This window comes from Hemicordylus capensis, chromosome 2, assembly GCF_027244095.1.
Source record: "Hemicordylus capensis ecotype Gifberg chromosome 2, rHemCap1.1.pri, whole genome shotgun sequence".
Lineage (NCBI taxonomy): Eukaryota > Metazoa > Chordata > Lepidosauria > Squamata > Cordylidae > Hemicordylus > Hemicordylus capensis.
The window spans coordinates 380,788,996-380,813,874 of record NC_069658.1 but is presented as its reverse complement, the minus strand read 5'-3'; the positions used below and the strand labels follow the sequence as shown (position 1 = coordinate 380,813,874).

Here is a 24,879-nt window from a genome sequence, read left to right as displayed (position 1 = left end):
GGATGGAAGGCTGAGCCAACCTTGAGCCCCTGGTCAGGATCGAACTTGTAACCTTCTGGTTACAGGGCAGCAGTTTTTTACCACTGCGCCACCAGGGACCTAAAGAAGCGCGATTGCATTCATCTCACCCCCCTTGCAGATCATGGCCAATGGCTACTGCCTACTGCCCTAGAGCCATGCCGACACCTTGCCCAGAGTCTGGCACCACAAGCATTGCAGAATTTGTTAGGATGTGGTCTTGTTGGACCAGGAAGAAGGAGGCATCATCTCATACTGCGTGTGAGATGGCAATGGAAAACCCCTCCTGTATTCTACCAAAGCCAACCTCAGGGCTGTGTGGTCACCAGGAGTCGATGGCACACTTTACCTTTAGGCCTTGACAATTACAGCAGCTGTACCTTGAACTTTATGGCATATCTAGTTCTGCACACTGGTATTTTGCCCTCAGTTTCCCAAGAAAATAAACTGTCTCTTTTTAAGATTTGGAGGTTGGGGGGAAGGTACACAGCATGCCTCGGCTATAGGCACTCGAGTTTCATCTCTTCCAAGGACAGCATAGAGAGGGCGTTTCTATGTTAACTACCCTATGATGGGTGGCCTTGGACATGCGAGAGAAGCTTTATGTCCAAGTTGCTCCGGTCGACGAGACTGCCTCTCACTTCAATCAGGCAAGTCTGCCATCATTACCTATGTTTAACCTTTCCAAATATGACCTGTTCTCTATTTAAGCAGTGACAATAAAACCAGGAATAGAAACTGACCATATAGACGTCCTTTTGATACCATAAAATGAATACAGTAAATTAGTCACTTTAATTAAAATATTACAAAAGGTGTGCAAAACAACTTCCATGATTAAATACACATTTAAAAGCAACATGCAAACTGACAAGCCTGAATACAGGTTTTAGTTAAATGATGAATTTGAATACCTTGCAACTTTGTGAACTAAGACTTCAATTAATTTTGAAGCACATGTGAAATTATCAAGGGAAGTAATAACCAAAGTTGTGCTTGTTGAAAGGGATGGTGGTGGTAATTTGAAATTAAGTGTCTACATACCTCCTTTTCCAAAACACCTGAAATGCAGTTGCATGCCTGATAACTTGCGGTTTAAATCGTGAGCAGCTTTGTTCCTACTGAACACATAGTAAGCTTGCTGAATGTGATAGGAAAGATCATCATTTTGCAGGCTAGGGAAGTACAGAACAGAATACTTCCTTTCAGTCATCACAGATTGCTTTTCTGTAGGCCCTTCACACAGCAAAAATGCAAACACACCAATGAGCAAAACTCAACTGTCTGGAATGATACGTTCATTATCAAGACAACCAACTATCAGCTTCACAACTCCCAACGTTATCCTATGCCACTTACTTCCTACCCTGCAGAATGTTTATTTGGGCCAACAGTATTTAATGCTGTTCATGGGATATATGGTTTGGCACCTCTGACAAATGACATTAACACAAATACATATTCATAACAGTATGGAAACAAGGACTTGAGCATTCTATCTATTCCTGAGCAAGTGCAACTCAGAGCAAACTTGCTACAATGCCTTTCTGTGTATTAGAAGGAGGAAAAAAGACATTTGTAAATGTAGAAGCTGCTGGTACAAATATTCCAAGTTGTCTGGCATGTCTCTCCCACCACCATGATGCTAGAACTCTAATTTTCATATCATTTTTAGGAGTTTGCTAACTGATTGACAGGTAACCAGCCTCCCTCTCCTTTCAGCCTTATGGTGTGGAAGGCACTAAGCTTCACAGATTAATTAGCGAGAGAGAAACTCAATAGGCACAGGCTATTGAAACATTTTTAAGGAAGTGGAAGGAACAGCCACCAAAACTAACATTTAAAACCAGCTGTTGACAGTAAACATATTAGTTTCCCGTCTTGTTCTGATCACATTAGCTCGGGCTTCTTAAGATCATCTGTCCCATCTTGAGCAGCACTGTCGACTGTGGGGTATTCAGAAGCAGTCTTTTCAGAGAGGGAGAATCATCCAAAGGGGGATCTGGACATTCTTCCCCCCTCCATATACTTCCTTCACTTCAGTCAAAGTTTGTCATCAGTCATTTCTAGGAACTGAGCGTAGACATCCCTGGAACATTCTCCTTTTTGGTTGAATAAAAATTTGTAGTAGCTGCCATCTGCACAGATTGCTGCAAGAAGAGAGAGATTCTTTTCATATTGGCAACTAGAGAGTCATGTGTTTACCTTTTGTTTCACAGAGCAGCTTCTGCTGTGCTATTGTGAGCACAGGAAGGAAAGGCACACTGCTTGAAAGTACTTGGCCAAAAGGGCTGTTTTTCTACACGACAGTTATGGCAAGGAACTAGTTAAGAAGTATAGCTTGACTAGATCTAGCCAAGTTCTATGGTTTGGCCTTGCCTCAGAAGCTTTCAATGGATTGCTTAGCTATTCTTCATATGCTGGGATTTCAAGAAGCAGTCAAGCTCTCAGTTTCCTTTGCATTTTCTACCTTTTCTATCTAGAACTAAACAACATTTAAATATATATTCCAGGTAAATAGGGTTAGAATGACTTTGTGAAAAGGGTGTTTTGGTGAGTAGAGCTGCCTAAATATAGGCTGTGTTTGGGGGCGATTCCCCCCGCCACCTGCTGCTATGCAGTTCTAGAACCTTACCTAGGACAGAATTCGGTTCTGTTCCAAAGGCACAGATGCAGGGAGAGCCTGAGGGAACTTGAAATTTGGAAAAACTCCACTTGGAACTGAAGTATTTGGGCAGGAAGCTGGCAGATGCTAAGCTGAAAGACAGAAAGAAAGCAGCCCCTTCAGTTCCAACTGAGGCTACAACTCCAAACATTAATGCTAGCAGCACCAGATCCCAGCAGCAGTTAATAAGGCTCCCAGCAGTTTCAAGGACTAGTTTATTGCCACTGATACATCCATTCTAATGGACAAGAAATAGAACTGCAAATACTTTGCAACGTAGAAACATTATAGATTTAGCTACATTGAATAGAAACAAGTAGCCAGCAGATTATTTGTAAGAATTTCAGGTACAAATCAAGAATATTAAATAAACTTGCTAAGGATACAACAGTTTTAAATTAAATTGCGTTAGATTAACTCATTCAGAACATTTGAAAAGCCAAGCCAATGCAAGTGCCATGTTCTGGTTTCTCTCCAGTGGGATTTCAAAGGTATTTTTGTTCTCTCTTACAGCATCTCCTCTTATTCAGTCAGAACTATGCTTTCATCTCTAAACAGATTTAAAGGTGTCATGCTGGAAATAACTACAAATCCCAAATTGCCTTTTGTGTAAGAATTCCTATATCCTACTACCAAGAAAACTATTGGGAGGGCCATAGCAGTTCAAATCTCGGATTGCGAGATGAAAGGGTTCTTGGGTAGCAAGGGGGAAGGATCTTTGCCTGAGATTTTGAAATCCAAGGCAGATTATGGGTTCTGGGTCAGACGCTGGACCAGACATCCATCTAAACTAGAATTCAGTCTCCTACAGTGGTCAGCTAGAGAAGTCTGGGAAGTTTACAGCCAAGCCATGGAGTATACCCATCTCTGTATGTGGAAGTTCCATTTCACTGTTGTGCCTAGCAGCCAACAACAGGCCTATCCTCCCAGTTTTTTACCTTGACTGCTTGTTCCTTTTAGGATCCTCCGCTGCAAATATGTGCACTGTGGCATGGTCACTTGACACACAGATGAGAGAAGCATCTTGGTTGAAGTTAATGCTGATGGACAAGTCAGAAACAGAGCTGTTTATATGAACACTGCAGGTGTAGGACAGATTGCTTTTTAAGAATTCTCTGTGTGTATTTCGAACTTTACAAAATACTCAAGGAAGCAGTTAGTATCACTGCTATTATTCTTCATGTAGTATATTCTTCAAAAAAATACTCCTACCTAGGAAGTTAGAACCTTTTACATAGGAAACTGCCATATACTGAGTCAGACCATTGGTCTATCTAGCTCAGTATTGTCTCCACAGACTGGCAGTGCCTTTTCCAAGGTAGCAGGCAGGAATCTCTCTCAGCCCTATCTTAGAGATGCCAGGGAGGGAACTTGGGAGCCTTCTGCTCTAACCAGAGCGGCTTCATCCCCTGAGGGGAAGATCTTGCAGTGCTCACACATCAAGTCTCCCATTCAGATGCAACCAGGGCAGACCCTGCTTAGCTATGGGGACAAGTTATGCTTGCTACCACAAGACCAGCTGTCCTCTCCAAATTTTAAAACTGCAGTTGCTTGGGAGATTATCTAAAGCAAAGGAATCTGCAGCAAAACGGCCAAGGCCAAATTAACAGACATCCAGCAAATTAAGCAGGCTAACCTTTATAAGCAAAAGCAGGCACAGAGGGGGAAATGAAAAAGCACACACCTTGGAAGCAAACAGAGAAAATACAATTCAAAAAGTGATTAGCAGATCACTAACAAGTGTGGCTCTGGGAAAGGACACATGAAGGTAGGGGAGGTGCAGACATTTATTGGTTAGTATCTTGCTTCCACAGTCAATATCAACCAAGCTGCAGGAACAAACAAACCTTAAATTTAAAGAGAAGTAATTTGGGGTGGGGAGAGAAGGATGCAGAGAGATTAAATCAAAAATCCTTACTGAGTTTAGAACAACGGATCCCAGTTTCCTCAAATTTGTGAGCTAAGAATACTGAAATGTATGTCTAACTTTGATATTTTTATTTTCTATCCCATGTACTTCTGTCTCCAAGCCTTAAAAGGAATCCATGCTTAACTTTAAACAAAATATTAAATCCCTTTTAAAGTGTACTACTGCTGACTGTATCTCCTTAAAGTTCACTCTCTTCAAAGATTTCAAACTTAACACTTCAAGCCCCGGAAAATCATCAAATACCCAGACTGTATATCTAGAGACTAGGCTGATGGATTACATGACATATTGAATTGGCTGTAGCAAGCCAGTCAACATGACCCAGTCCTCTTATACTGAAAGAAGATCAATATTCACATACAATAAAAGCCTTCCATATAGGCCAAGAGTGGACTTAGGTGGTTGAGTGCTTATCAGATTGGAAGCAAAACAGGAAGCAGGATGGTAATTTCTACCAAGTCAGGTGACTCCTTAAGTATGCAGAAATAATCAAGCTTGGAAAATAAAAGCAAAGCCCCCTCAAGACAGCCTGGTGCAGACTAAGCATGCTCAGTGGCCCCCAAAGCCATGGAACACGGAGGTGTCACCTGGGGGAAAAGAAACAGGAGAACACTGGAGGTAGGTAGGGAAACGAAGGCCTGCTTGAGCATTATGGCTGACTGAGGAGATGCAACATTTTGTTGTCACTCTCACTTGTGTCTCTTAATTGCAGAACCACAAGGAAGAAAGTTTAGAAGCATAACTTTGGATAGGTACACACCTCCCATTTGTACAAGAGCCACCCACTCGCCAATATCAAATGTAATGCAAGACAAAACATTATATCAGGGGCACACTCAACTCAAGCACAAACCTTACCAGTAGATATTGGCAGCCTGAGACCCTCTGCGCAGCTCCTGGATTAAATGCCCTGATGACGTATCAAATATTCTTATGAGAGTCCCCTTGAAAACCAAAACAAAACACTTTTTCAAAGCCATGCGGAAAGAGCCTTTTAGCATACAGCATTAGGCCTCTCAAGCACAACTCCCAACACATGGACATAGTTGCTTGCTTGAACAGGTTGTCTTTAGTTCTTTGACTACCACTGCACATCATTTGAACTTCTTTCTTGCCACGCATTATACTTTGCCTTAGTTTTCTCTTATTGTAGAAAGACTTGTTCAAAACTGAACACACACATTTGAAAATCCAATACTGTCCTTCTGGTGTGTCTGCATCAATATATCTGAGTTCAGTGCCAAGGAAATTACCATGGTGCGGGGGGGGGGGGGGGGGCGGACGACTATCTACTTTATTCTGAACCCAGAAATTCTATCCATTTGGAAAAAACTCACAAGCCATAAGAAAGCAGCAGGATGAGAAATTTAAGTGGCAACAGGAAGTTGGGGGATCAACTAGAAACAATGATGGTGGTTGGGTTATTGTTCAAGGGATAAACATCTCTTGGCCAATGTGTCACCACAACTATGATGGTTAGCAACCTTCATTAAAAATGTATAGTCAAGATTCTCAAAAAGCCATCCTATACCAAATATAACCGCTGCCCCCGGCATAAGAATATTTATATCACTTTTTCAGCAAGAGTTCTCAAAGCTGTTTATATGTAGTGGAAGGGATTTTTTTTAAAAAAAGAAAGATTCCCTGTACCATTGAGGCTGACAGGCTGGCTCTCGCTCTCACACAGCGACAGTTGCGGGAGGATTGCTATGCTGGACTGAAAAGGGACAATTGCTGTTCCCCTACTAGATATAAGAGGGCCATCCCCTTACAAAAAGGTGCATTTTTGTCCAGTTCTCTACATCTTATTAAATTCATTAATAAAAAATGACACCCACAGATTCTATGGAGACATCACTTGACACATTCACAATACTAAACTGCTAAGAACAGTTGTGTGGCTTTTCAGCCAATTGTGAAGCACACCCATTTGCTTACTTTTTCTGATGCTGTGGCAATTCTTGTTCCCTGCAAGTTTAGAGCAATACAGCTCAAGACTCCTTCATGAGCAGGTATATCTACAGGAGGTTTTTCTGTATTTGCAAGATCCACTATCTGCACATGTCCAGTATGTGTTCCAGGAAATGCAAGTAAGGAATTATTACTGTTTGGGCACAGGACGCAAAGACCTAAAATACAATTCAAAGCATTGAAAAGCAGCTCTGCTTATCATCAGATGTCTTCCCACGTGCCCCCAACCCTGATGCTTTGATAGTTCTTGGCAGCCTTTTCTAGGTAGACAAATATTTAGGCTTGAGAAGAAAATAAATTTGTGAACACCTGAAGTAGTAGTAAGCTAGGCAGATTCGTATATAAGCAAAGTTTATAACTAATACTGGCATGTCATCATGCAGCTAAATTTCCCTCACAAGAAGCTTCTAGGTGCCAGCTTCAGGAAGACGGAGGACAAGCTTTGTCAGTTAATGAAACTAGCAGGGGCAGAATGGCTCAGCAACAGAGCACTTGCTTGGCATTTAAGAAGGTCCAAGTTGTCTTTAAGGAGGGAAAAGAAGTATATGTGAAGTAGAGAGCAACAGAGAGCACAAGCATAAAGAAAGCAACAGAGTAAGCTATTTATTTGCCCTAAATACAGCCTTTACAATGGAAAAAGAAATACTGGACTTACTGTGAATAGTTCTTTTTCATAATGTGCAGGGGCCATCCTCAGGAATGGGTTGTTGACCTGACATGCTCAGGGACAGGATTTAACTTGCATAGCATTAGGTTCAGAGTCTTCTAGCCAGCAGAGGGTGCCAAAACCCCAGATCCAGAACAGTTGCAGCTTCAAACTTGGATAGTAGAAAGATAGACTCAAGAAGATAGAAGAACTTTAGTGAGGGAAATACCCTGACTACCTCCAGCACTCCCCAGGAGTCAAGTTCACCCAAAGAAAAAACCCTTCTTAGACAGAGAAAGATCCATGGGTGAGTTGGATGACCTCTGTACATTGTAAAAAAGAACCCTTCATGTTCAAAGTCCAAAGTTTCTTTTTCTACAGTGTAGGAGGTCATCCCTAGGAATGGAACATACCACAGCTGTGTCCAAGGGGGGGAGTGGATTAGTGCTGGAATACCTTTTCCCTGAGGTGAACAAGGAAAGGGCAAAAGGATGGTAAAATCTTTGTTGTGAGCCACACAGAGAACAATTTGTTATGGGGCAGCTAATAAAAAGTTTATGATTATTACTACTATTTAAAATAATATCCTTAGGCCTATACAATTTTATTTTTTATTTTTGGGAGGAAGATTTTATTTTTGGGAGGAAGGTAGGATCGATTTTTAGAACGTTCAAATCAGGCTTGGGAAGGCAAAGCTTTTTCCCTTGACTGAGAGAGCTCCTAGTTCCGAAATTCTACATGCAGAAGTCACAGCCACCAGGAAAAGTACCTTGTATGATAAGATTTTAAAGGGGAGTGAGCTTAGAGGTTCAAAGGGAGCTTGAGTGGGGTCATTGAGAACTTTGTTAAGGTTCCAAGATGGGATCTATGTATGGCAGGAAGAGGAGGATTGGATGTGCCTTGGAGAAAATATCTGATATGGAGATGAAGCGCTACTGAGCGGGAGATTTTTATAAGAGGAGAGCACAGAAGTTTGGCATTTTAATGTATTGGTTTGCGAACTTGATCAGGTCCCACCTGATGGTCAGGAAGTGTGGCATGCCTTCAGAGAGAGGGTCGATTTGGTTCCTCCAAGCCCAGCATTGAAAAGGCCACCCAGGTAGTTTGGTATAAGTGATTGGTAGAAGGTTAGTGGGCTGCCTAAATGGTATTTTGTACAGCATTGTAATACCCCTTTTTTGTGAATGCCAAGTGCTCAATTTCCACATGTGGAGTTGAAACCAGCTGGGATCTGGATGAATACCTGCCTATTATGAGATAGGGATGTGCAGAACCAGTTTGAATCAACCTGGGTTTGATTAGAACGGGCTCGGTTTAACCCCGAACTGGACTGCCCCCCCAAAAGGTGGCCAGTCAAAGTTCGATATGGACCCGTCCGACCTGGTTCGAGGGCTATGCTTGTATTTCTATCTATCTATCTATCTATCTATCGTATTTAAATACCGCCCCAAACCAAGGTCTCGGCAATAAACAAAACATTAAAATCAATTAAAATTTTAAAAACAGTTTAAAACAAATCAATACACAGTCTAAAATCCGGTGACGATTCCCCTTTACCAACAAAGGGGTGGGGGAATCCTTTAAAAAAGTGTTGTAAGGGCATCTGTGAGAGGACACCTTACTGGTTGCTGCAATCGCTCCTCTTAGCCTCACCGGGCCGGTTGCCTCCATGTATGCGTGGAGGCCAGAACTGGGCTGCTGCTGGCCCATGCGTCTGAAGGGGGAGGGGACTGCCAGTGGGGCTTAGAGGAGCCACTGCTGCAGAAGCCAGTAAGGGGTCCTCTTGCTGCCCCCATGGCTGCCCTTACAACACTTTTAAAGGATTTCCCCATCTCTTTGCTTGTAAACCAATTCCCCTTTACAAGCATAGCCTTCAAACCAGGTTGACCAACCAGACGGACTGCTGCCCTGTTTGATCGAACCAGCTCGTGGATAGGCAGTTCAGGTCAAATTCAGACTGAACTGCCTGAACTGGTTCCATGCACACCCCTATTCTAAGATTAATTTGTGTATTAAGGAGATTAATTTGTGTATCAAGGAGTGCTGTTGGTGGGGGGAGTAGAGCATACCAGCTGGCCAAGAGACAGTGGAGGCATCTGTGGTTTCTGCTTGGGGAGATAGGAACCTGGTGAAGCAGCATGGAAGGAGATAGTTGTCCAGAGAAGCAAATCGATCTGCTAGAGGGAGACCCACGTGGGGGGTGATAGCATCAGCCTTCCTGATGAAGGCTCCATTCCACTGGGTCCATTGACTGGTGGCTGGACGGTAGATTGGTTCTGCTACTTAGATGTTCTGTGGTTAGGGAAGCTAGATGAAGTTTCACCCAGTGGAAGAGCCAGTCTGATTCTGCCATCAGGGATCAAGATCTGGTGCCGCCCTGACTGTTTATGTGCGATTTTGCTGTGATGTCCATGTGAATGAGAAAATGTTGGTGATAAATGGAGTGGTAGGAAGTGCAACAGTGCCAGAATTCCAACCAATTGATGTTGTGGTGCTGTTCCACAGAGTACCACCTGCCCTGTGTGAACTGAGTGTTGCAGTGAGCTCACCAGCTAGCATCCAATATGTTGACTATCCCTCAGGAGCTTTTAATTGTTCATCCCTGTCATTAGTCATGACTGCACCAGATATCAATTGACCAATGGGGGTGTCAAGGAGCATAATCAAACCAACAACTGAGCATAGTGTCTTCAGGTAAACTGTTAAGCATTTTAGACTGAACGCCCATAGTTCTTGATTGTACCAGTGCATTCCCTTCTGCTACCATGGCATTTTGGAAGAGAGAGGGGAAAGGAGAAAGAAGGAAACACCTACTGCTAAGGTTGTAGTGGAGGGAGAAAGACTACAGTGAGTGACATCCTTAACTCTTGACTTTAGCCAGCAGCACTTCAGAGGTAAAGATGCAGGTGGAGAAAGGTAGCTGCTGAATAGAGTCTTCCTCAGATAGTTCTCCATTCTCTTTATCAGGGAGAGGAGCAGATTCCAGTTCCTCCAGAGAAGAGTCACTATAGTAAGATACAGGAATAAAAGGCTTTGCCGGAAATCTGAAAAGAGATGGGTCTCTTGGTAATGGTCTGGAGAAGGTCTTTTGTGTTCAGGGGCGAGGCATAAAATGACCATTCTCTATAGAGGGAATCGTGTTTCTATCAGGGTTAGACTCAAGTGATGAGGGGAGACATGGCCCTGTGGGAATATTGCCACTATTATCCCTCAGAGAGGCAGATGGACGAGCTTTGTTTCTGCAAAGGTCATCCTCTGTCCTCAGATTGTGGCTCCTCTGTGTGCTAGGAATCCATAGGTGGAAATGAAAAATAGAAGTACAAGAAAGCCAACAATACAAAAAGAAAAGGACCAATTACTCAAACTGAAAAAACTAAAAAAGCATTTTGTCTTTTTGGAAACATTCAAAAGGATTCGTTTCCCACTTGAGAGAAATAAGGGAGGAAGAAAGAAAGTTGAAAGGCAATGCAACAGCAGAGAAGATTTCCGAGACCTGCAGTCAGAACCAAGACAGGACTGAAAGTGGGGTTTTGGCACCGTCTATTGGCTGGAAGGAACACTGAGTCTGCTTTGCAATAAATCCTGTCATGAAGCATGCCAGGTTGACAACCCATTCTTAAGGAAAACCTCCTATGTTGTGGGGGCGGGCGGGGGGAGGACAAAAAACAAAAAATACTGCTACCTTTAGGGTTATAGCAGGTTTCAAAGACATGCAGCTGGTGAGGATTGTGCGTGAATGTGAAAACTTTAATCATAGAGTCCAAGACTACCACAATTCTGAAAGAGATAATGTAATACCACAAAACATTAACAATTAAAATGATTTAACACAATTAACAGATTCTATACATATAATTAACAGCCTAGATGAATAAATGTGTCTTCATAGCACCTTTAAAAGCTCTCAGAGATGGAGACGCTCTTATTTCTGCAGGGGGTGCATTCTAAAGCCTCAAGGTGGCAACAGAGAAGGCCCATCCCTGAGCAGACACCAGATTAGTGGTGGCAACTGCAGACAGACCTCCCCGAATGATCTCAGTAAGTGGGAGAGGGATCATAATAGAGAAGGTGTTCTCTTAAATATGTCTAGTTAAGTTGGGTCCAGCACCAAGTACACATTCTCCCGATTTAGCTGTGGCAATAGCAGGACCTTCAGCACTACTTTAATCTGACATTAGCACCAATATTCTTGACTGCAGAGGCACCTGCCTATTTCTTCAGTGCATGGCCCAAGACGTTACAGGAGAATCTTATCCTTTTGATATACAGGGTCTGATCCCAGCACACAAGCATCAGAAGTGTTCAAACAACAACAACAACTATTTATATACCGCTTTTCAGCAAAAGTTTTCAAAGCGGTTTACATAGAGAAACAACAAATAAATAAATCAGATGGCGCCCTGTCCCCAGAGGTCTCACAATCTAAAAAGAAACATAAGATAGAGACCAGCAACAGTCACTGGAGGTACTGTGCTGGGGGTGGATAGGGCCAGTTACTCTTCCCTTGCTAAATAAAGAGAATCACCACATTAAAAGGTGCCTCTTTGCCCAGTTCACAAATATCAAAGTTTAAAAGATTTCCACCCCCCAGCTGACATAAGGAGAGGGCACAGGAAATGCAATTGACTTGGACTTCTCAATTCCCGAGCTGCTCAGCTGTATCCAGAATTGCTCTTCTGCATCTCCTCCACCAGCATGGAGAAGTAAAAGCTATCCCTGAGATGGGAGCTTGTACATACCCCTGCCAGGGGATATGAGCAAGACTGAATGTAGATCAAAGGAGAAATGTGGGAAACAGATACTGCAAAGCAACGATGGTAGCTTCACAACATTCCTCCTTCCATAAAAAGCTGAGGCTATTGAACCAAGTGCACAGAAATAAAATGGCCCTCTGTGGAATAAACTGTGATCCAACTCACCTGTCTCTTCGCAGCTTGACTGCTTTGACTTCTGTGGAAAATTCTATTTCAATAACGGTCTTCTTTTTCAGATCATCCCAGATCATCACTGTAGTAGTGGAAATGCCCTTTATTAATCTTAAAGGCAACTGTCAACATTGCACAGCATTTCCAATGATGCCATTTTCGAAGTCTAACTCCATGAGGACTAGCTGCATCCCACAATACCTTGTTTGCATTGGCTCAGTTACAAAAGCAAAAGTGAAGCATTATTTCCCAAGTATGGGTCTTCAAAATCAGATGTACTAATTTTAACATTAAGCAACTTTTGGCTTTCCCTGCTCCAGTCTGAATTTGTCTGCCACACCATAACCAGCCCTTTGTAAGGCTTATGTGACCCCATTCTGTGACTTATTCCATTCTACCCCACTTCCTCAGCTACTACCACTAGCATTTTATTCCTACTGGAGGAGGCATTCTCTCATCCCTGCTTATCTAAAAAAACCTGTTTATCCTTTGACCAACTGGGAAAATACAAGTCACAGTGAATACCAAGAAACAGTAGGGCAGAGACTGGTCTAGTTACTTGCTGGTGTCAGAAGGCATAATTCCTCATTGCCCTCCTCTAGAACCAATTACATCATTTCCTACATTCAATTGCTCACTCTATCCCATCCGCCACCCCCCACCCAAAATCCAGGAAAATTAAATGGTTGAGATATAATTTAGAGTTCACCAAAAACCAAATAAGTTAAATAACTTAACTCCACATTAATGGTTCTATGTAGTTTCAAGTAGGCAATTCAGATTTCTTTTAGTATTTAGTGACTGAATATGGGGCAAGACAGGAAATAGTGGGATGCGTTCCTGTGACTCCAGGGGCGTAGCAAGGTTGGAGTGGGCCCAGAGACAAGATTTTAAAATGGGCCCCTCACTGATAAACACAAACACACTTCACAATATATAGTGCACTCACACTCACATCCCCATTATGAATACGGTGAATATCTAGTTCACATTGAATCTAGTTTTTTTACTGTCTGCTACTGTCGATCTCCAAGAGACTCAACATAATTCATAGGGGGTGCAACACGGGTGGGTGGGGAGTCATGTGACATGCCTCTGTGGGGCCCCAAGATGACTGTCTCCCTTTGCCTAATAGTAGTTACGCCCCTGTGTGACTCAATATCACAAGAAAAGTGATTGTGATAAGGGCATTTGGGAAGAGAGGGGTTCAACTTTTGCTGATGACATGATCAGGATATTTGCGGTGAGGTGGGGGGAGAACAGGCAGAAGGCAGCCAATGCATCTAGGAGTAGAGCAACAGCCAAGTTCATATTTATTCAAATTAAAAAAGCTACCCAGGCTGTCTTAGATAAAATGTGTTTGAACACCAGTCAACTTAAAACGACTTTTAAACCTTACCACTCAATACTGTACCTTTATTAGGTGGGTATTTGGGTTTTTTCCCTCCTCCAACCAAAGCCAAATAGTTGCAGCGAAACAACATTTCAACATGGCCAACGCCTCCTTCTAGAAATTCTGGAAGAGAAAAGGGTTTAAATAAATAAATTCGAACACATTCAATGCAACATCGTAGTGATGCCAGAACATTGCTGTAGAACAAGCATCATCTCTCTTAAGACTCATTAAAATGCAGTCTAGTTCAGGTTCCCACTCGGTGGCACTTCCCCCTGCCTCATTTCAAGAGAATGCTTCAGTTTCCAGCCATCAAACAAGGGTGCTCAGAGTTATCCTCCAGCTACACATGATGGCCAGAATATTATGGGTCAGGAAACTCTCCTGACACGAAACAATAAGTGGACACTGCCAACAGCTTTGAGCATCAGTATTCGAGTTTAGACAAGTGAAGTTTATATAAGTTGAAGCCCACAATCCTAGGTACGTTTACTTGAAAGGAAGACGCATTCAGCAAAATGTATTTTCAAGTAAACAAGCATAGGATTGTAATGCTCATGGATTATTAGAGATGAAGAGAATCACAGTAAAGCAATCATAGATATGGAGGAAGCATCTCACCTTGTTTCTCCTTCTCTTTGAGTGGATCAGCATTAAACACTCTAAATCCATTTTCCATCCCACATGCAAAGCACCCTAAACAAACAGAAAGAAAGGGATTACTACCCCAGACACCTATACAAGCTCCATTTCAATTAAGATTTCTACAAGAGGAAGTGTTCAGCTTCTTGACTATGCTGGAACACAAAGAGAGGCTTTTCTCTAGGTTTTGTTATTTATTTCTCAGAGGCCCTTCCTCCCAGAAACTAGGCATTACCCCCATTTTATCCTTACAGCAATCCTCTATGCATAAGTTAGGTCAAGTGAGCATGCAGCCCAAGGTCACCCAAGCAAGCTTCATAAAGCCAGATTGCATGGGTCCCAGCCCAACACTCTAATCATACAGACTGATGGACCAAACCACTCCTATTGTACCTTAAGAGGATGTGCAAGTCTCAAACAGCCCTGGAAGTCAGTACTAACCCTTATTTCCATGGGGCACCAAAGATGACAGGGAGTAACAGCAATAGGCCCAAGGCCTTGGCTAGAACTCAAATTTTATTTCACCCTAGGAGCCAGTCCCAAAGTTTAAGAGACAGACTGCCCATTGCTCCATGGGGTGTATATGCGCATGGACTTACTGCTTGCCTCCAGCAATGCCCTCCACTCCGGAGGTGGGGGGAGAGACCCACCACTTGCATTGCCATCGCCTTGCTTGCTCACATCCATCTGGCTCTGGCAGGTGATGAACCGACTGACCAGGAGGAGGGAGCAATCTGCCCCCACCTTGTTTACTCACTGCTCCTCCTCCTGGTTGCATCCATAGGCAGCTGTCATATACAGAGTCAGACCACTAGTCCATCTAGCTCAGGATTGTCTACACAGACTGGCAACAGCTTCCCCAATGTTGCAAGCAGGAGTCTCTCAGCCCTTTCTTGGAGATGCCAGGGAGGGAACTTGGAACCTTCTGCATGCAAGCATGCAGGTGCTCTTCCCAAAGTGGCCCCAGCCCCCAAGGGAAATATCTTACAGTGCTCACATGTAGTATCCTATTCAAATGCAAACCAGGGTGGACCCAGCTTAGCAGAGGAGACAATTCATGTTTCTTACCTCAAGACCAGCTCTCTTCCATCTATCACCTGGCTCAGACACCACTCTCAAATTTCCAGATGCGTGGTGAGCTGGTGCCTGGCACTGTTCCCTCTAAGATGCGCAGCTGCATGTGCACTCACACTCTCTAAGCACGCCGCGCAGAGATCTTTCAGAGCCGCTCACTTACCCTGGCCCTCTCAAAAAGTGCTGCTACCTCTGCGGCTGCTGCTCTCCCTGCACCACCTTTCCCCCATCGTCTCAGACTCTGGAGTCTGGTCCTTGCCTGGCTCCAGTTGCTTCTCCCACCCACCCCCTCCGCCATCTCTGTCTCTGCCTTTCCTGCCCACCATTGCTCCCAGCATTCTGTGTTCCTCGTAGAAACAGAAGAAGTCCAGAGTCAGATTATCTGCAGGCATTAATGACGCCCAGAAGGTATCATTAATGCCTGCAGATAATTTAAATCTAGACTTTTTCTATTTCTACAAGGAAGACAGAACGATCCTTTCTGACTCCAAATTCCAAACTTCCAGCTTTACTTTATGCCTATCTCAATATTTAACCCTCAATATTTCCCGAGACTTGGGAAATATTGAGAACTGAGTCCCTGCAGTTTTCTCTCACTCTTGTGTATCCGTCTTGCTTCCAGAGGCGCTCCCCCTGCCCCAGCTTGGTTGTTTTGAGTGAGCCACCCTCCCACCCTTGTCCAGCCAATCAGAGATGCCCGGGAGGGGAACATTTGGTCTTTCATGGCTGCCTGGTGTAGGTTCTGCATCTGAGGCATTTCTTCTGCACGTGCATTGGGGCTAGTGAACAGTTTTGCAGAGCGGCGGGTGCGCTAGGGGGATGGTGCATGCTCAGGTAAGGACTCTGCCCTTGGCTTGGCTGGTCTGAGGCATGGGGAGATCAGAGGTGGCTGCTGCAACCTTAGGTGTTAGGGAAAGGAGAAAGGCTCAAAAGAGCTTCTCCTCTGAATTTTTCCCTGTCACTGTCAGAGTTTCTCCCCCCAGGAAATACAGAGTACAGACTCTGCTCCTTCTTCCTGTGCTTTGAGTCTGTAGCCTTAAAAATAACCTTGGGTGGAGAGTGCTTTTGAACATGTGCAGAGCTACTCCTAACCGGAGAAAGCATTTTTTTAAAAAAATGTAAGAATAGTAGCCTTGAGTATATGCAAGCAGTCCGTTTTAAACAAAATGATCTGTTTCCCAGCCATTTGTAACATCACAATACGTTGTAAATAAAGAAGCATGCTGGGGAAAAAACCTAGTGCTATCTAAGCTGATGGGCTTATACCATCATATATGTTCCTTCTCTCCCTCCATCTCATTTCCTCATCTCCCTTTTGCCTCCTATGCTCCCACAGACTCTTCTCTTCACTTCCAATTGTGTGTTCCTCCCCGCACTCCCCATGGGATGAGCGAAGTATGCCGGGAGGTATACTCCCAGTAGGGTCACCCAAAGCGCGAAGATCATCCCAGCTGCCCAGCTAAAGCAAGTAGGCAACTATTTAGGGCAGCAGCGATATAGGAAGGTGCTGGAGAACATAAGAACAGCCCTGCTGGATCAGGCCCAAGGCCCATCTAGTCCAGCATCCTGTTTCGCACAGTGGCCCTCCAGATTCCGCTGGAAGCGACAGGCAGGAGTTGAGGGCATGCCCTTTCTCCTGCTGTTACTCCCCTGCAACTGGTACTCAGAGGCATCCTGCCTTTGAGGCTGGAGGTGGCCTTTAGCTCTCCAACTAGTAGCCAGACAATCACTGACAGTAGTAGTCAGACAATCACTTCAGTGACAACAACAAAGGCATCATTTCATATTGTGCGAGCGAAGGCAATGGTAAACCACTTGTGTATTTTACCAAGAAAACCACATGGATAGACAAAATTGAATGATTGTCGATGTAGTGCCGGATGATGGGCCCCTCAGGTCGGATGGTACTCAACATGCTACTGTGGAAGAGCTAAGGATCTCTCAGAGTACCAATAGTGTTTATGACGCGGTTAGAATAAAGACTTTTGGATGTCAAGTCCAGTCTGAAAGTGACAGAACATGCAAGCAAGATGTGCTGCTGGTGGTTGGAGACTGGAATGCCAACACTGGAAAAGGTAAGGAGGAAAACACAGTCGGACTGTATGGCCTAGTAAACAGAAATGAAGCAGGAGAATGACTTCTTAGTTTCTGCCAAGCCAATGATCTCTTCATTGCTAACACATTCTTCAAACAACCAAAGCGGCATCTATACACATGGACATCACCAGATGGAGTACACTGAAATCAGATAGATTATATTATTGGTCCAAGGAGGTGGAAGAGCTCAGTTATAACAGCAAAAACGTGGCCGGGGGCCAATTGTGGAACAGATCAGGAACTGCTCATGTGCAAGCTCCACGTCAAGCTAAAGAGGAAAAACAAAGCTATCCAGCTTCTACGATATGATCTTGAGAACGTACCCACCATTTTCAAGGAGAACATCAGGAACTACTTTGAAGTTCTGAACGCCATTGATAGGGAACCAGAGGAATTGTGGAATGGAATCAAAGAAGTTGTTAAGGACGAATGTGAAAAGAGACTGCCAAAGACCAAGAAACAAAAGAAAGCAAATGGATGTCAGAACAGACGATGAAAATTGCCAAGAAGAGGGGAGAAGCCAAAGTCAAGAAAAATAAAGACCTCAGGAAGAAATAGGGAATTTCAGAAAGCTGTTAGAAGAGACAAGGAAAAGTACTACAATAACATCTGTAAAGCCCTGGAGGATGGAAATAGACATGGAAAAGTAAGGCAAGTTTTCCAAAAGATCTCTGAACTCAGAGGGAGTTTCCAACCTCAAATTGGTATGTTAAGGGATGCCAAAGGACAGGTAGTAACCGATTCAGAGAAGATGAAACAGAGATGGAAGGAGTATACTGAAAATCTGTACAGCAGGGACATCAACATCCAAGATATTCTAGAAGATATTCCCTACTTGCAAGAACTTCTAGAATGGGAAGATGAAGTAAGATCAGCACTTCGGTCGTTACTAAGTCGGAAGGCTACAGGAATTGATGGAATAGCTACAAAAATATGGCAGGCAACAAAAGAAGAATCAGTCATGGTTCTAACCAAACTATGCCAGCAAATTTGGAGAACACAGTAGCCAACCGATTGGAAGACGTCAGTCTACATACCCATAGCAAAGAAAGGAGACTTAACAGATTGTGCAAACCATTGCACAATATCCTTAATTTCACATGCTAGCAAAATAATGCTCAGGATCATCCAATGCAGATTAGAGCCCTACGTGGAAAGGGAAATGCCAGATGTTCAAGCTGGTTTCAGAAAAGGCCGAGGAACAAGAGACATCATGGCTGATGCATGCTGGATAATTGAGAAAGCCAAAGAATACCAGAAAGAAGTCAATATGTGCTTTATTGACTACAGAAAAGCCTTCGATTGCACCGACCGTATCAAGTTGTGGAATATCCTTAGGAAAATGGGCATCCCAGAACATCTCATTGTTCTCATGAGAAACCTATACAGAGGACAGGAAGCCACAGTCCAGACGGAAGATGGTGAAGCAGACTGGTTCCAGATCAGCAAAGGAATAAGGCAAGGCTGTATACTTTCTCCTTCTTTATTCAACTTATATTCTGAACACATACTGAGAGAAGCTGGATTGGAAGATTATGAGTGCGGTTTTAAAGTTGGAGGAAGAAATATCAATAACCTGCACTACACTGAGGACACCATGCTGATAGCTGAGAATGTGGATGATCTGCAAGCTCTAGTAACGAAAGTCAAGAAGCACTGAAAAAAAATGGGACTATGACTAAATGTCAAGAAGACTAAACTAATGACAATGGGTACAGCAACCAGCCTCGGAATTGATAATGAAGACACTGAAGGAGTGGATAGCTTCTGCCTTTTAGGATCGGCCATCAACAGTAAAGGATCCAGCAGTCAAGAAATATGCCACAGACTAGCACTTGGTAGGGTTGCAGTGAAGGCCTTGGAAAGGATATTCAAATGCTGTGATATGTCTATACTTACAACGATTAGAATCGTTTGGACCATGGTTTTTCCTGTGACACTCTATGGATGCGAAAGCTGGACTTTGAAGAAGCAAGATAGAAAAAGCATTTACACTTTTGAACTTTGGTGCTGGAGAAGACTTTTGAGGATACCATGAACAGCCAGGAAAACAAATGGATCATAGAACAAATCAATCCAGAATTTTCACTTGAGGCACAAATGACCAAGCTCAAACTATCATACTTCGGACACATTATGTGAAAACCCAGCTCCCTTGAGAAGTCCATAATGCTGGGGAAAGTTGAAGGAAAGAGAAGAATAGGACGACCAGCAGAAAGGTGGATGGGCTCTATTACGACAGCAATGAATGCACCACTGACAGACCTTAAAGACCAAGTTGAAGACAGATCATCCTGGAGAGAATCTATGTGGTCGCTACGCTAAGAGTTGACACCGACTTTATGACACTTAATCAATCAAATACATTCATACATTTTGCTATATGAACACAAAAGTCATTATGACAGATGTGATTTGATCTTCAACAGTCCTGTACACGACATGCTTAAACTGAGAGTTCTTCCAGCCACACATTTATTCATTTTAGTCAATGCCAGTTTTTAAAGACACCACACACACACACCCCTACACCTTCCCTTCTCCATACCAGTGTTCCCTCTAAAAGGGATTCCCAGATGTTGTTGACTACAGCACCATGATCCCCAGCCAAAGGCCACTGCAGCTGGAGATGCTGGGATTTGTAGTCCAGAACATCTGGGGATCCCTGTTAGAGGGAACACTGCTCCCTACCTTTGCTAATTGCACATTATGTTTCTATTGATTTATTTTCCATGATTCTACAAACCAGTACATTTGCCTACAACAAATACCTTCCCTTTCAGCCAGTCCAAATATTCCTTTGCTATGCAACTGCACATAACTCATAGGTGAAAAATCAGAATGGCACTGAAAAACCTAACAGAATGTTTTGCTATCATCCATTCAAACTTCTACAACCAAAGGAGATAGATGTTTACTAATGGAAGGAGGAGTTCCAAAGATTCAAACAGGTGCCTGAAAACTGCAAGAGTATGCCATACATAGGCTGTAGGTGTCCACTCATGGTATAATAACCCATACAGTATATGCCATGCTAAGTCAACCTTGCAAAATATATGAGCATTTAACTAGCTTACAAGTAACAAATGATATGAAATACCCCTGCAAGTGACCACTCCTGCTAATCCCAAAGGCTGCTTCCAGATGCACTAATTACAGCAGCCCTCATCCACCCCACTGCTTCTGTGAGTCCTGCAAAGGATTCTTCAATAGGTAGTGCTGCCCACTGTAGACAAGTTCATTTTGCACTCATTTCTTTGCCTCTCTCAGCTTCTGCCTTTTAAGGTGCATCTTATATTCAATTTCTATGTTCCTAGTTTGACACAGAAGTACCACACTGGAAATGTAACAATCCCCCACCTCTAAAGCAGGGCTGCACAACTTCAGTCTTCCATCTGTTATTCAACTACAACTCCCATAATCCCCAGCCAGTGTCCAATAGTCAGGGATGATGGAGTTGTAGTTCTGCAACAGCTGCAGGGCTAAAGTTGAACAGCCCTGCTCTAAATAAAGTACAATGATGCACATGAGTCTGCACTAATGTTACTCCCATGGTGTCCATTCTACACATCTGCAATGCAGGTGAATAGGGAACAAGCACGGGCAGAGACTATGCATTACATAGCTTGAGATCATGGATAATCCTTGCAAAATGTCTCACAGTTGCTCCCTTACAACCTGACCCAATGCATATTTGTATTGGATCCAATATGAAGCAAACAAACAAGACCCACTGTTTCAATGGGCCTTACTCACAGGTAAATGTATACAGGACTGCACCAATACAGGCTGATCCTCTGCAAAGTTCAGTGTGTCTAAGTCTATTGATTTCAGTTACTTCCCTATCTGGAATCAGACTAATGTCAGTCCTTCCTTGCTATATTGCACTCACAACTCATCCAACAGTCTGGGCTTGCAACACCACTGTGAATGTCTGTGAATACACAAGTGATCCATGGTGAGCTTATGTTGCTGTCATGATCACAGCTAGAAAGAGTTGTTTTTAGCACAAACAGTGAAGTCATGCAGAATCAATGGAGGAAAGTTGGTCTTGTAGTAGCAAGCACGAATTGTCCCCTTTGCTAAGCAGGGTCCACCCTGATTGCAATTGAATGGGAGGCTACATGCAAGCACTGCAAGAAATTCCCCTTGGGGATGGGGCCACTCTGGGAAGTGCATGTTCCAAGTTCCCTCCCTGGCATCTTCAAGATAGGGTGAGAGGGACTCCTGCCTGCAAACTTGGAGAAGCTGCTACCCAATCTGGGTAGACAACAGTGAGCTAGATGGACCAATGGTCTGACTCGGTATGTGGCAGCTGCCTATGTTCCTATCTTTTTTCTAGAAAAATCTATACCTAGAAAATGGGGGGGGCCCCTAAGGTTAGTGATACAAGTTTAGACTTTTTCCACACATCTTTCAACCCTAAATTGCTAGTAGTAGATCCTCAAGTGACAGAACAGCATAGGACAGGCTATTTTGAAGAAGTTCCTATAAGGAAACAGATGCATCCTGATTTGCCTTACAGTAGTGACTCATATTTTATTAGTAACAAAAAAAGGGAGGAAGGAAAAAAAGAACAGTGGCTAGCTAAAGAGAATGTTTTTGCTAACTCACAAGGCAATTAGGATCACTTCACACATTACATTTTCAAGGTGCAATTATATACACTTTAAAGTGTGATTGTGACAAACATGCGTGTCATACAGGTATACTTGTCATGGCTGCTGCTCCCACAATTGGTCGATGGTCACAACTGAATGTTGTGCATACACTCTGTTGCAAGCAGGCTTACTTCAGTGTAATGTGTACAAATGCTCTACCAGGGGTGGGGAACTTTGGCACTCCAGCTGTTTTTGAACTACAACTCCCATCATCCCCAGCCACAATTATTGTGGCTGGGGATGGTGGGAGCTGTAGTTCAAAAACAGCTGGAGTGCCAAGGTTCCCCACCCCTGGCACTGAAGAACAGGAAAACACAGTAACACAGATGGGAGGCAACAATAAGCACAAGAGCATGCCTTCTCATACTGGGTCTTCTTAAGGCAATTCTGGGATAAACAAAATAACAAACCAAAGACAGACACTCAGTTTGCAAGTACAGTATAGGTACCAAACCAGGACAGGCACTTGTTTGGGACTAGCTTCCGTAACAGATAAAATGACAAAACACTTGCTACTGTTACTAACAAGGGATTATTGTAAGCATTAAAACTGAGTCCTGTTACAGGCCATAACACTGTGGAAAGTTCAACACAAGTTTCCTGCTGCCCTGCCAGTCTTCATGACTCTTGTATGCAAATTCACATCAATAAAAAAGCAGGCTCTTCTGAAATAGCTGCATTTTGATTAGGAATTCTTAAGTGAGTCTTAAGAACAGCAACTGGGTACACAGTGGGACAGAAGCAAATGTGATCCATCAAATTAGCAGTGCCTGGTTACCGGTCATTCTGGGATTGCATTTTGGAAGCCAAGTCTTACACCAGGGCCATACATCCCGTTCCAGCACCTGAGTTTTTTTGGTTTGTTTGTTTGTTTAGGTGAATAGTTAAATGCTGGCTAAACAGCTCAAAGCCCAGTCTGATAAACGTACCTAGCAGGACGCGTCTCAAGCTCACGATGTGCAGCTTCTTAATAGAAAGGCTAAATAAAGGGGGCCAGAAATAGGTCACGGGAGTATTGCTGTACAATAAGAGTCAAGGAGAGGATCGATGATGCATTTGATTGGGCAAGCTTTCTTGTTTTGAGACAAAGCCTCCGAGGCGGGTCCAGGAGAAGATGGGGCGAGACGGAATGGAAAGAAAAGAAGAAACATTCACCACCCCCACATAAGGAGACAGAGAAGGCGGGGGAGGGAGGAAGAGAGGACGCGGGCGAGGGCGCCTCCTCTCCCCGCTTCCGTCCACAGCGAGGGGAATCGAGTCCCCCTCCCCAATTCTCGCCGCCGCAGCCTCCCTGCGAATTACTCACCGTGGTCCTGGTTGAAACCGGCGAAGAGCAGCCCATTCCCGTGTGGGTTGGCCGGGAGCAGGTTCATGGCGCCAGCAGGCTCCGAAGAAGGCCGGGGGTCCTTCACAGCATCGGGGCGGGGGAGGGTCAAGAGGCCTGAGGGGGCGGCAGCGCCACGATCGCTTCCGGACTAGACAGGCAGCACGCCGAATACAGAGCACATCCACCAGGCTGATCCGCAGAGCGCCGCACTATCCAACGTCCGGCTCCTCCCTCCCGCTTTTCATTCCTGTCTCATTGCTCTTCGCTTTGCAGAGAGCAAGCCAGGGCACCAGATGGAGCGCCGAGCTAACGAATAGTCCGATTCTCACTTGTCTTGCGGCCTCTAGGAGAGGTTTTGCGAGGAGGGAACCGGCTCACAGAGACCGGTCACGTGGTGTGTTTGTTTCCTTTTCGCTGTTACAAAACAAGGCAACAATCGTAACCCCGCTCTTAGGGGATAAGAGTAAGACTCGCTGAATTCATTACTCAACATGGCGATAAGTTGCACCCGAACCTTATGCTGCATATTTTATTGATTTATATTTGTAACCTGCTTTTCTGACCACTATGCATAGGACTGAGCAGGAAAGCTATTTGATTTGTAGGCAGCTTTCAGCAGGGTGCTGTTCTCTAGGCTTGCCAGCTGTCAGTGCAGCTTTCCTTTTAAAAGCTCCCAAGTAGCAGGGTTCCCTAACCTCTTCCATACCGCCTGGACCGCCATATATAGTGTGAGAGACTCTCTTTTGTCCTGGCTGCTTGTGTCTCTTATAGAAAAGCATCCATTTGCAAACAGGAGAAAACAAAGGATAAGAAGGCAGCAGGATTAGAGCAAGCAGAGGTGCTAGGGGACTAATTAATCTCTTACAGAAGCACTTGTTTCAGTTCAGTCCCTGCTGCTCCCTAGTCCAAACAACCTTCAGCAGGTGTGCTTCCTCCAGCTCTTTCAAAAGCACTGACACATACTGCTTTAAGAAAGGGTGATCACATGCTAAGGGAGTTCTGCTAGAATAGTTGATCTTCAATAGGCATACAACCCACATGTCATAGGGGTCATGCCTTTCCATCATATATAAATTTAAAAATTGCTTGTCTCTCCCAGGTGAGCAGAGGTCTTCCACTCTCCGGACTGGATAGTGCATGGAAATAGGCCAGAAGGATAACACAAAACTGTCATTGGATAGCAAGTAGATAATAAGCCACTGCACTGATGTGGGGAAGTCTTTTGGGATTAGGTTTTCAGCACCTAAATGTTCACTAAGCAATTCCTTCTCTCCTGTATAACTGCTGCCAATATCTTGTCTGTTCTTTCCTTGATCAATGTGCTTGTACCTGAACTTGTCAATTCCTACTTCCTTTCTTGCAGCCCCAGCCCTTCTGGTAGCATTGAACTTGTAGATTAATATGGTGCAACCCATTCTGACACAGAGTTGAGTGTGCCTAAGTACACTTAATTCTATGGGTATTAAGGTATACCTAACTCCGCATATTTACTTTGTGTATTAGTATACCATAACATGACTTGATAGGGAA

General features: G+C 43.9%; 1 protein-coding gene across 4 annotated transcripts; it reads right to left on the bottom strand.

Annotated features, from left to right (window-relative positions):
- Positions 1–794: 794 nt before the first annotated feature.
- Positions 795–23,610, bottom strand: WDR45B (WD repeat domain 45B). 4 transcript variants are annotated; one of them, XM_053291900.1, is made up of 10 exons: positions 23,329–23,605; positions 14,170–14,244; positions 13,570–13,671; positions 12,150–12,237; positions 10,913–11,007; positions 6,552–6,742; positions 5,472–5,557; positions 3,622–3,723; positions 2,654–2,775; positions 795–2,168 (listed from the first exon to the last, which is right to left on the bottom strand). In XM_053291900.1, exons 1-10 carry the CDS (start codon positions 23,393–23,395, stop codon positions 2,062–2,064), a joined length of 1,035 nt encoding a protein of 344 aa, XP_053147875.1. In that variant the 5' UTR covers positions 23,396–23,605; the 3' UTR covers positions 795–2,061. The 4 variants fall into 4 exon arrangements, with proteins under 4 accessions (XP_053147875.1, XP_053147876.1, XP_053147878.1 ...); XM_053291901.1 differs by lacking the exon at positions 23,329–23,605 and adding an exon at positions 22,952–23,091; XM_053291903.1 differs by lacking the exon at positions 2,654–2,775 and having other exon boundaries at positions 23,329–23,610.
- Between the last annotated feature and the right edge of the window lie 1,269 nt (positions 23,611–24,879).

What these genes read in the sequence shown, in the direction of transcription:
- WDR45B (XM_053291900.1), bottom strand. Translation starts at nt 23,395, where the DNA reads ATGAACCTGCTCCCGGCCAACCCACACGGGAATGGGCTGCTCTTCGCC. An exon ending in CGGTTTCAACCAGGACCACG is followed by an intron (nt 14,245 to 23,328) that starts GTGAGTAATTCG and finishes CTGTTTGTTTAG; the next exon opens with GGTGCTTTGCATGTGGGATG. An exon ending in AGAACCGAATTCTGTCCTAG is followed by an intron (nt 2,169 to 2,653) that starts GTAAGGTTCTAG and finishes CTCTTCTTGCAG; the next exon opens with CAATCTGTGCAGATGGCAGC.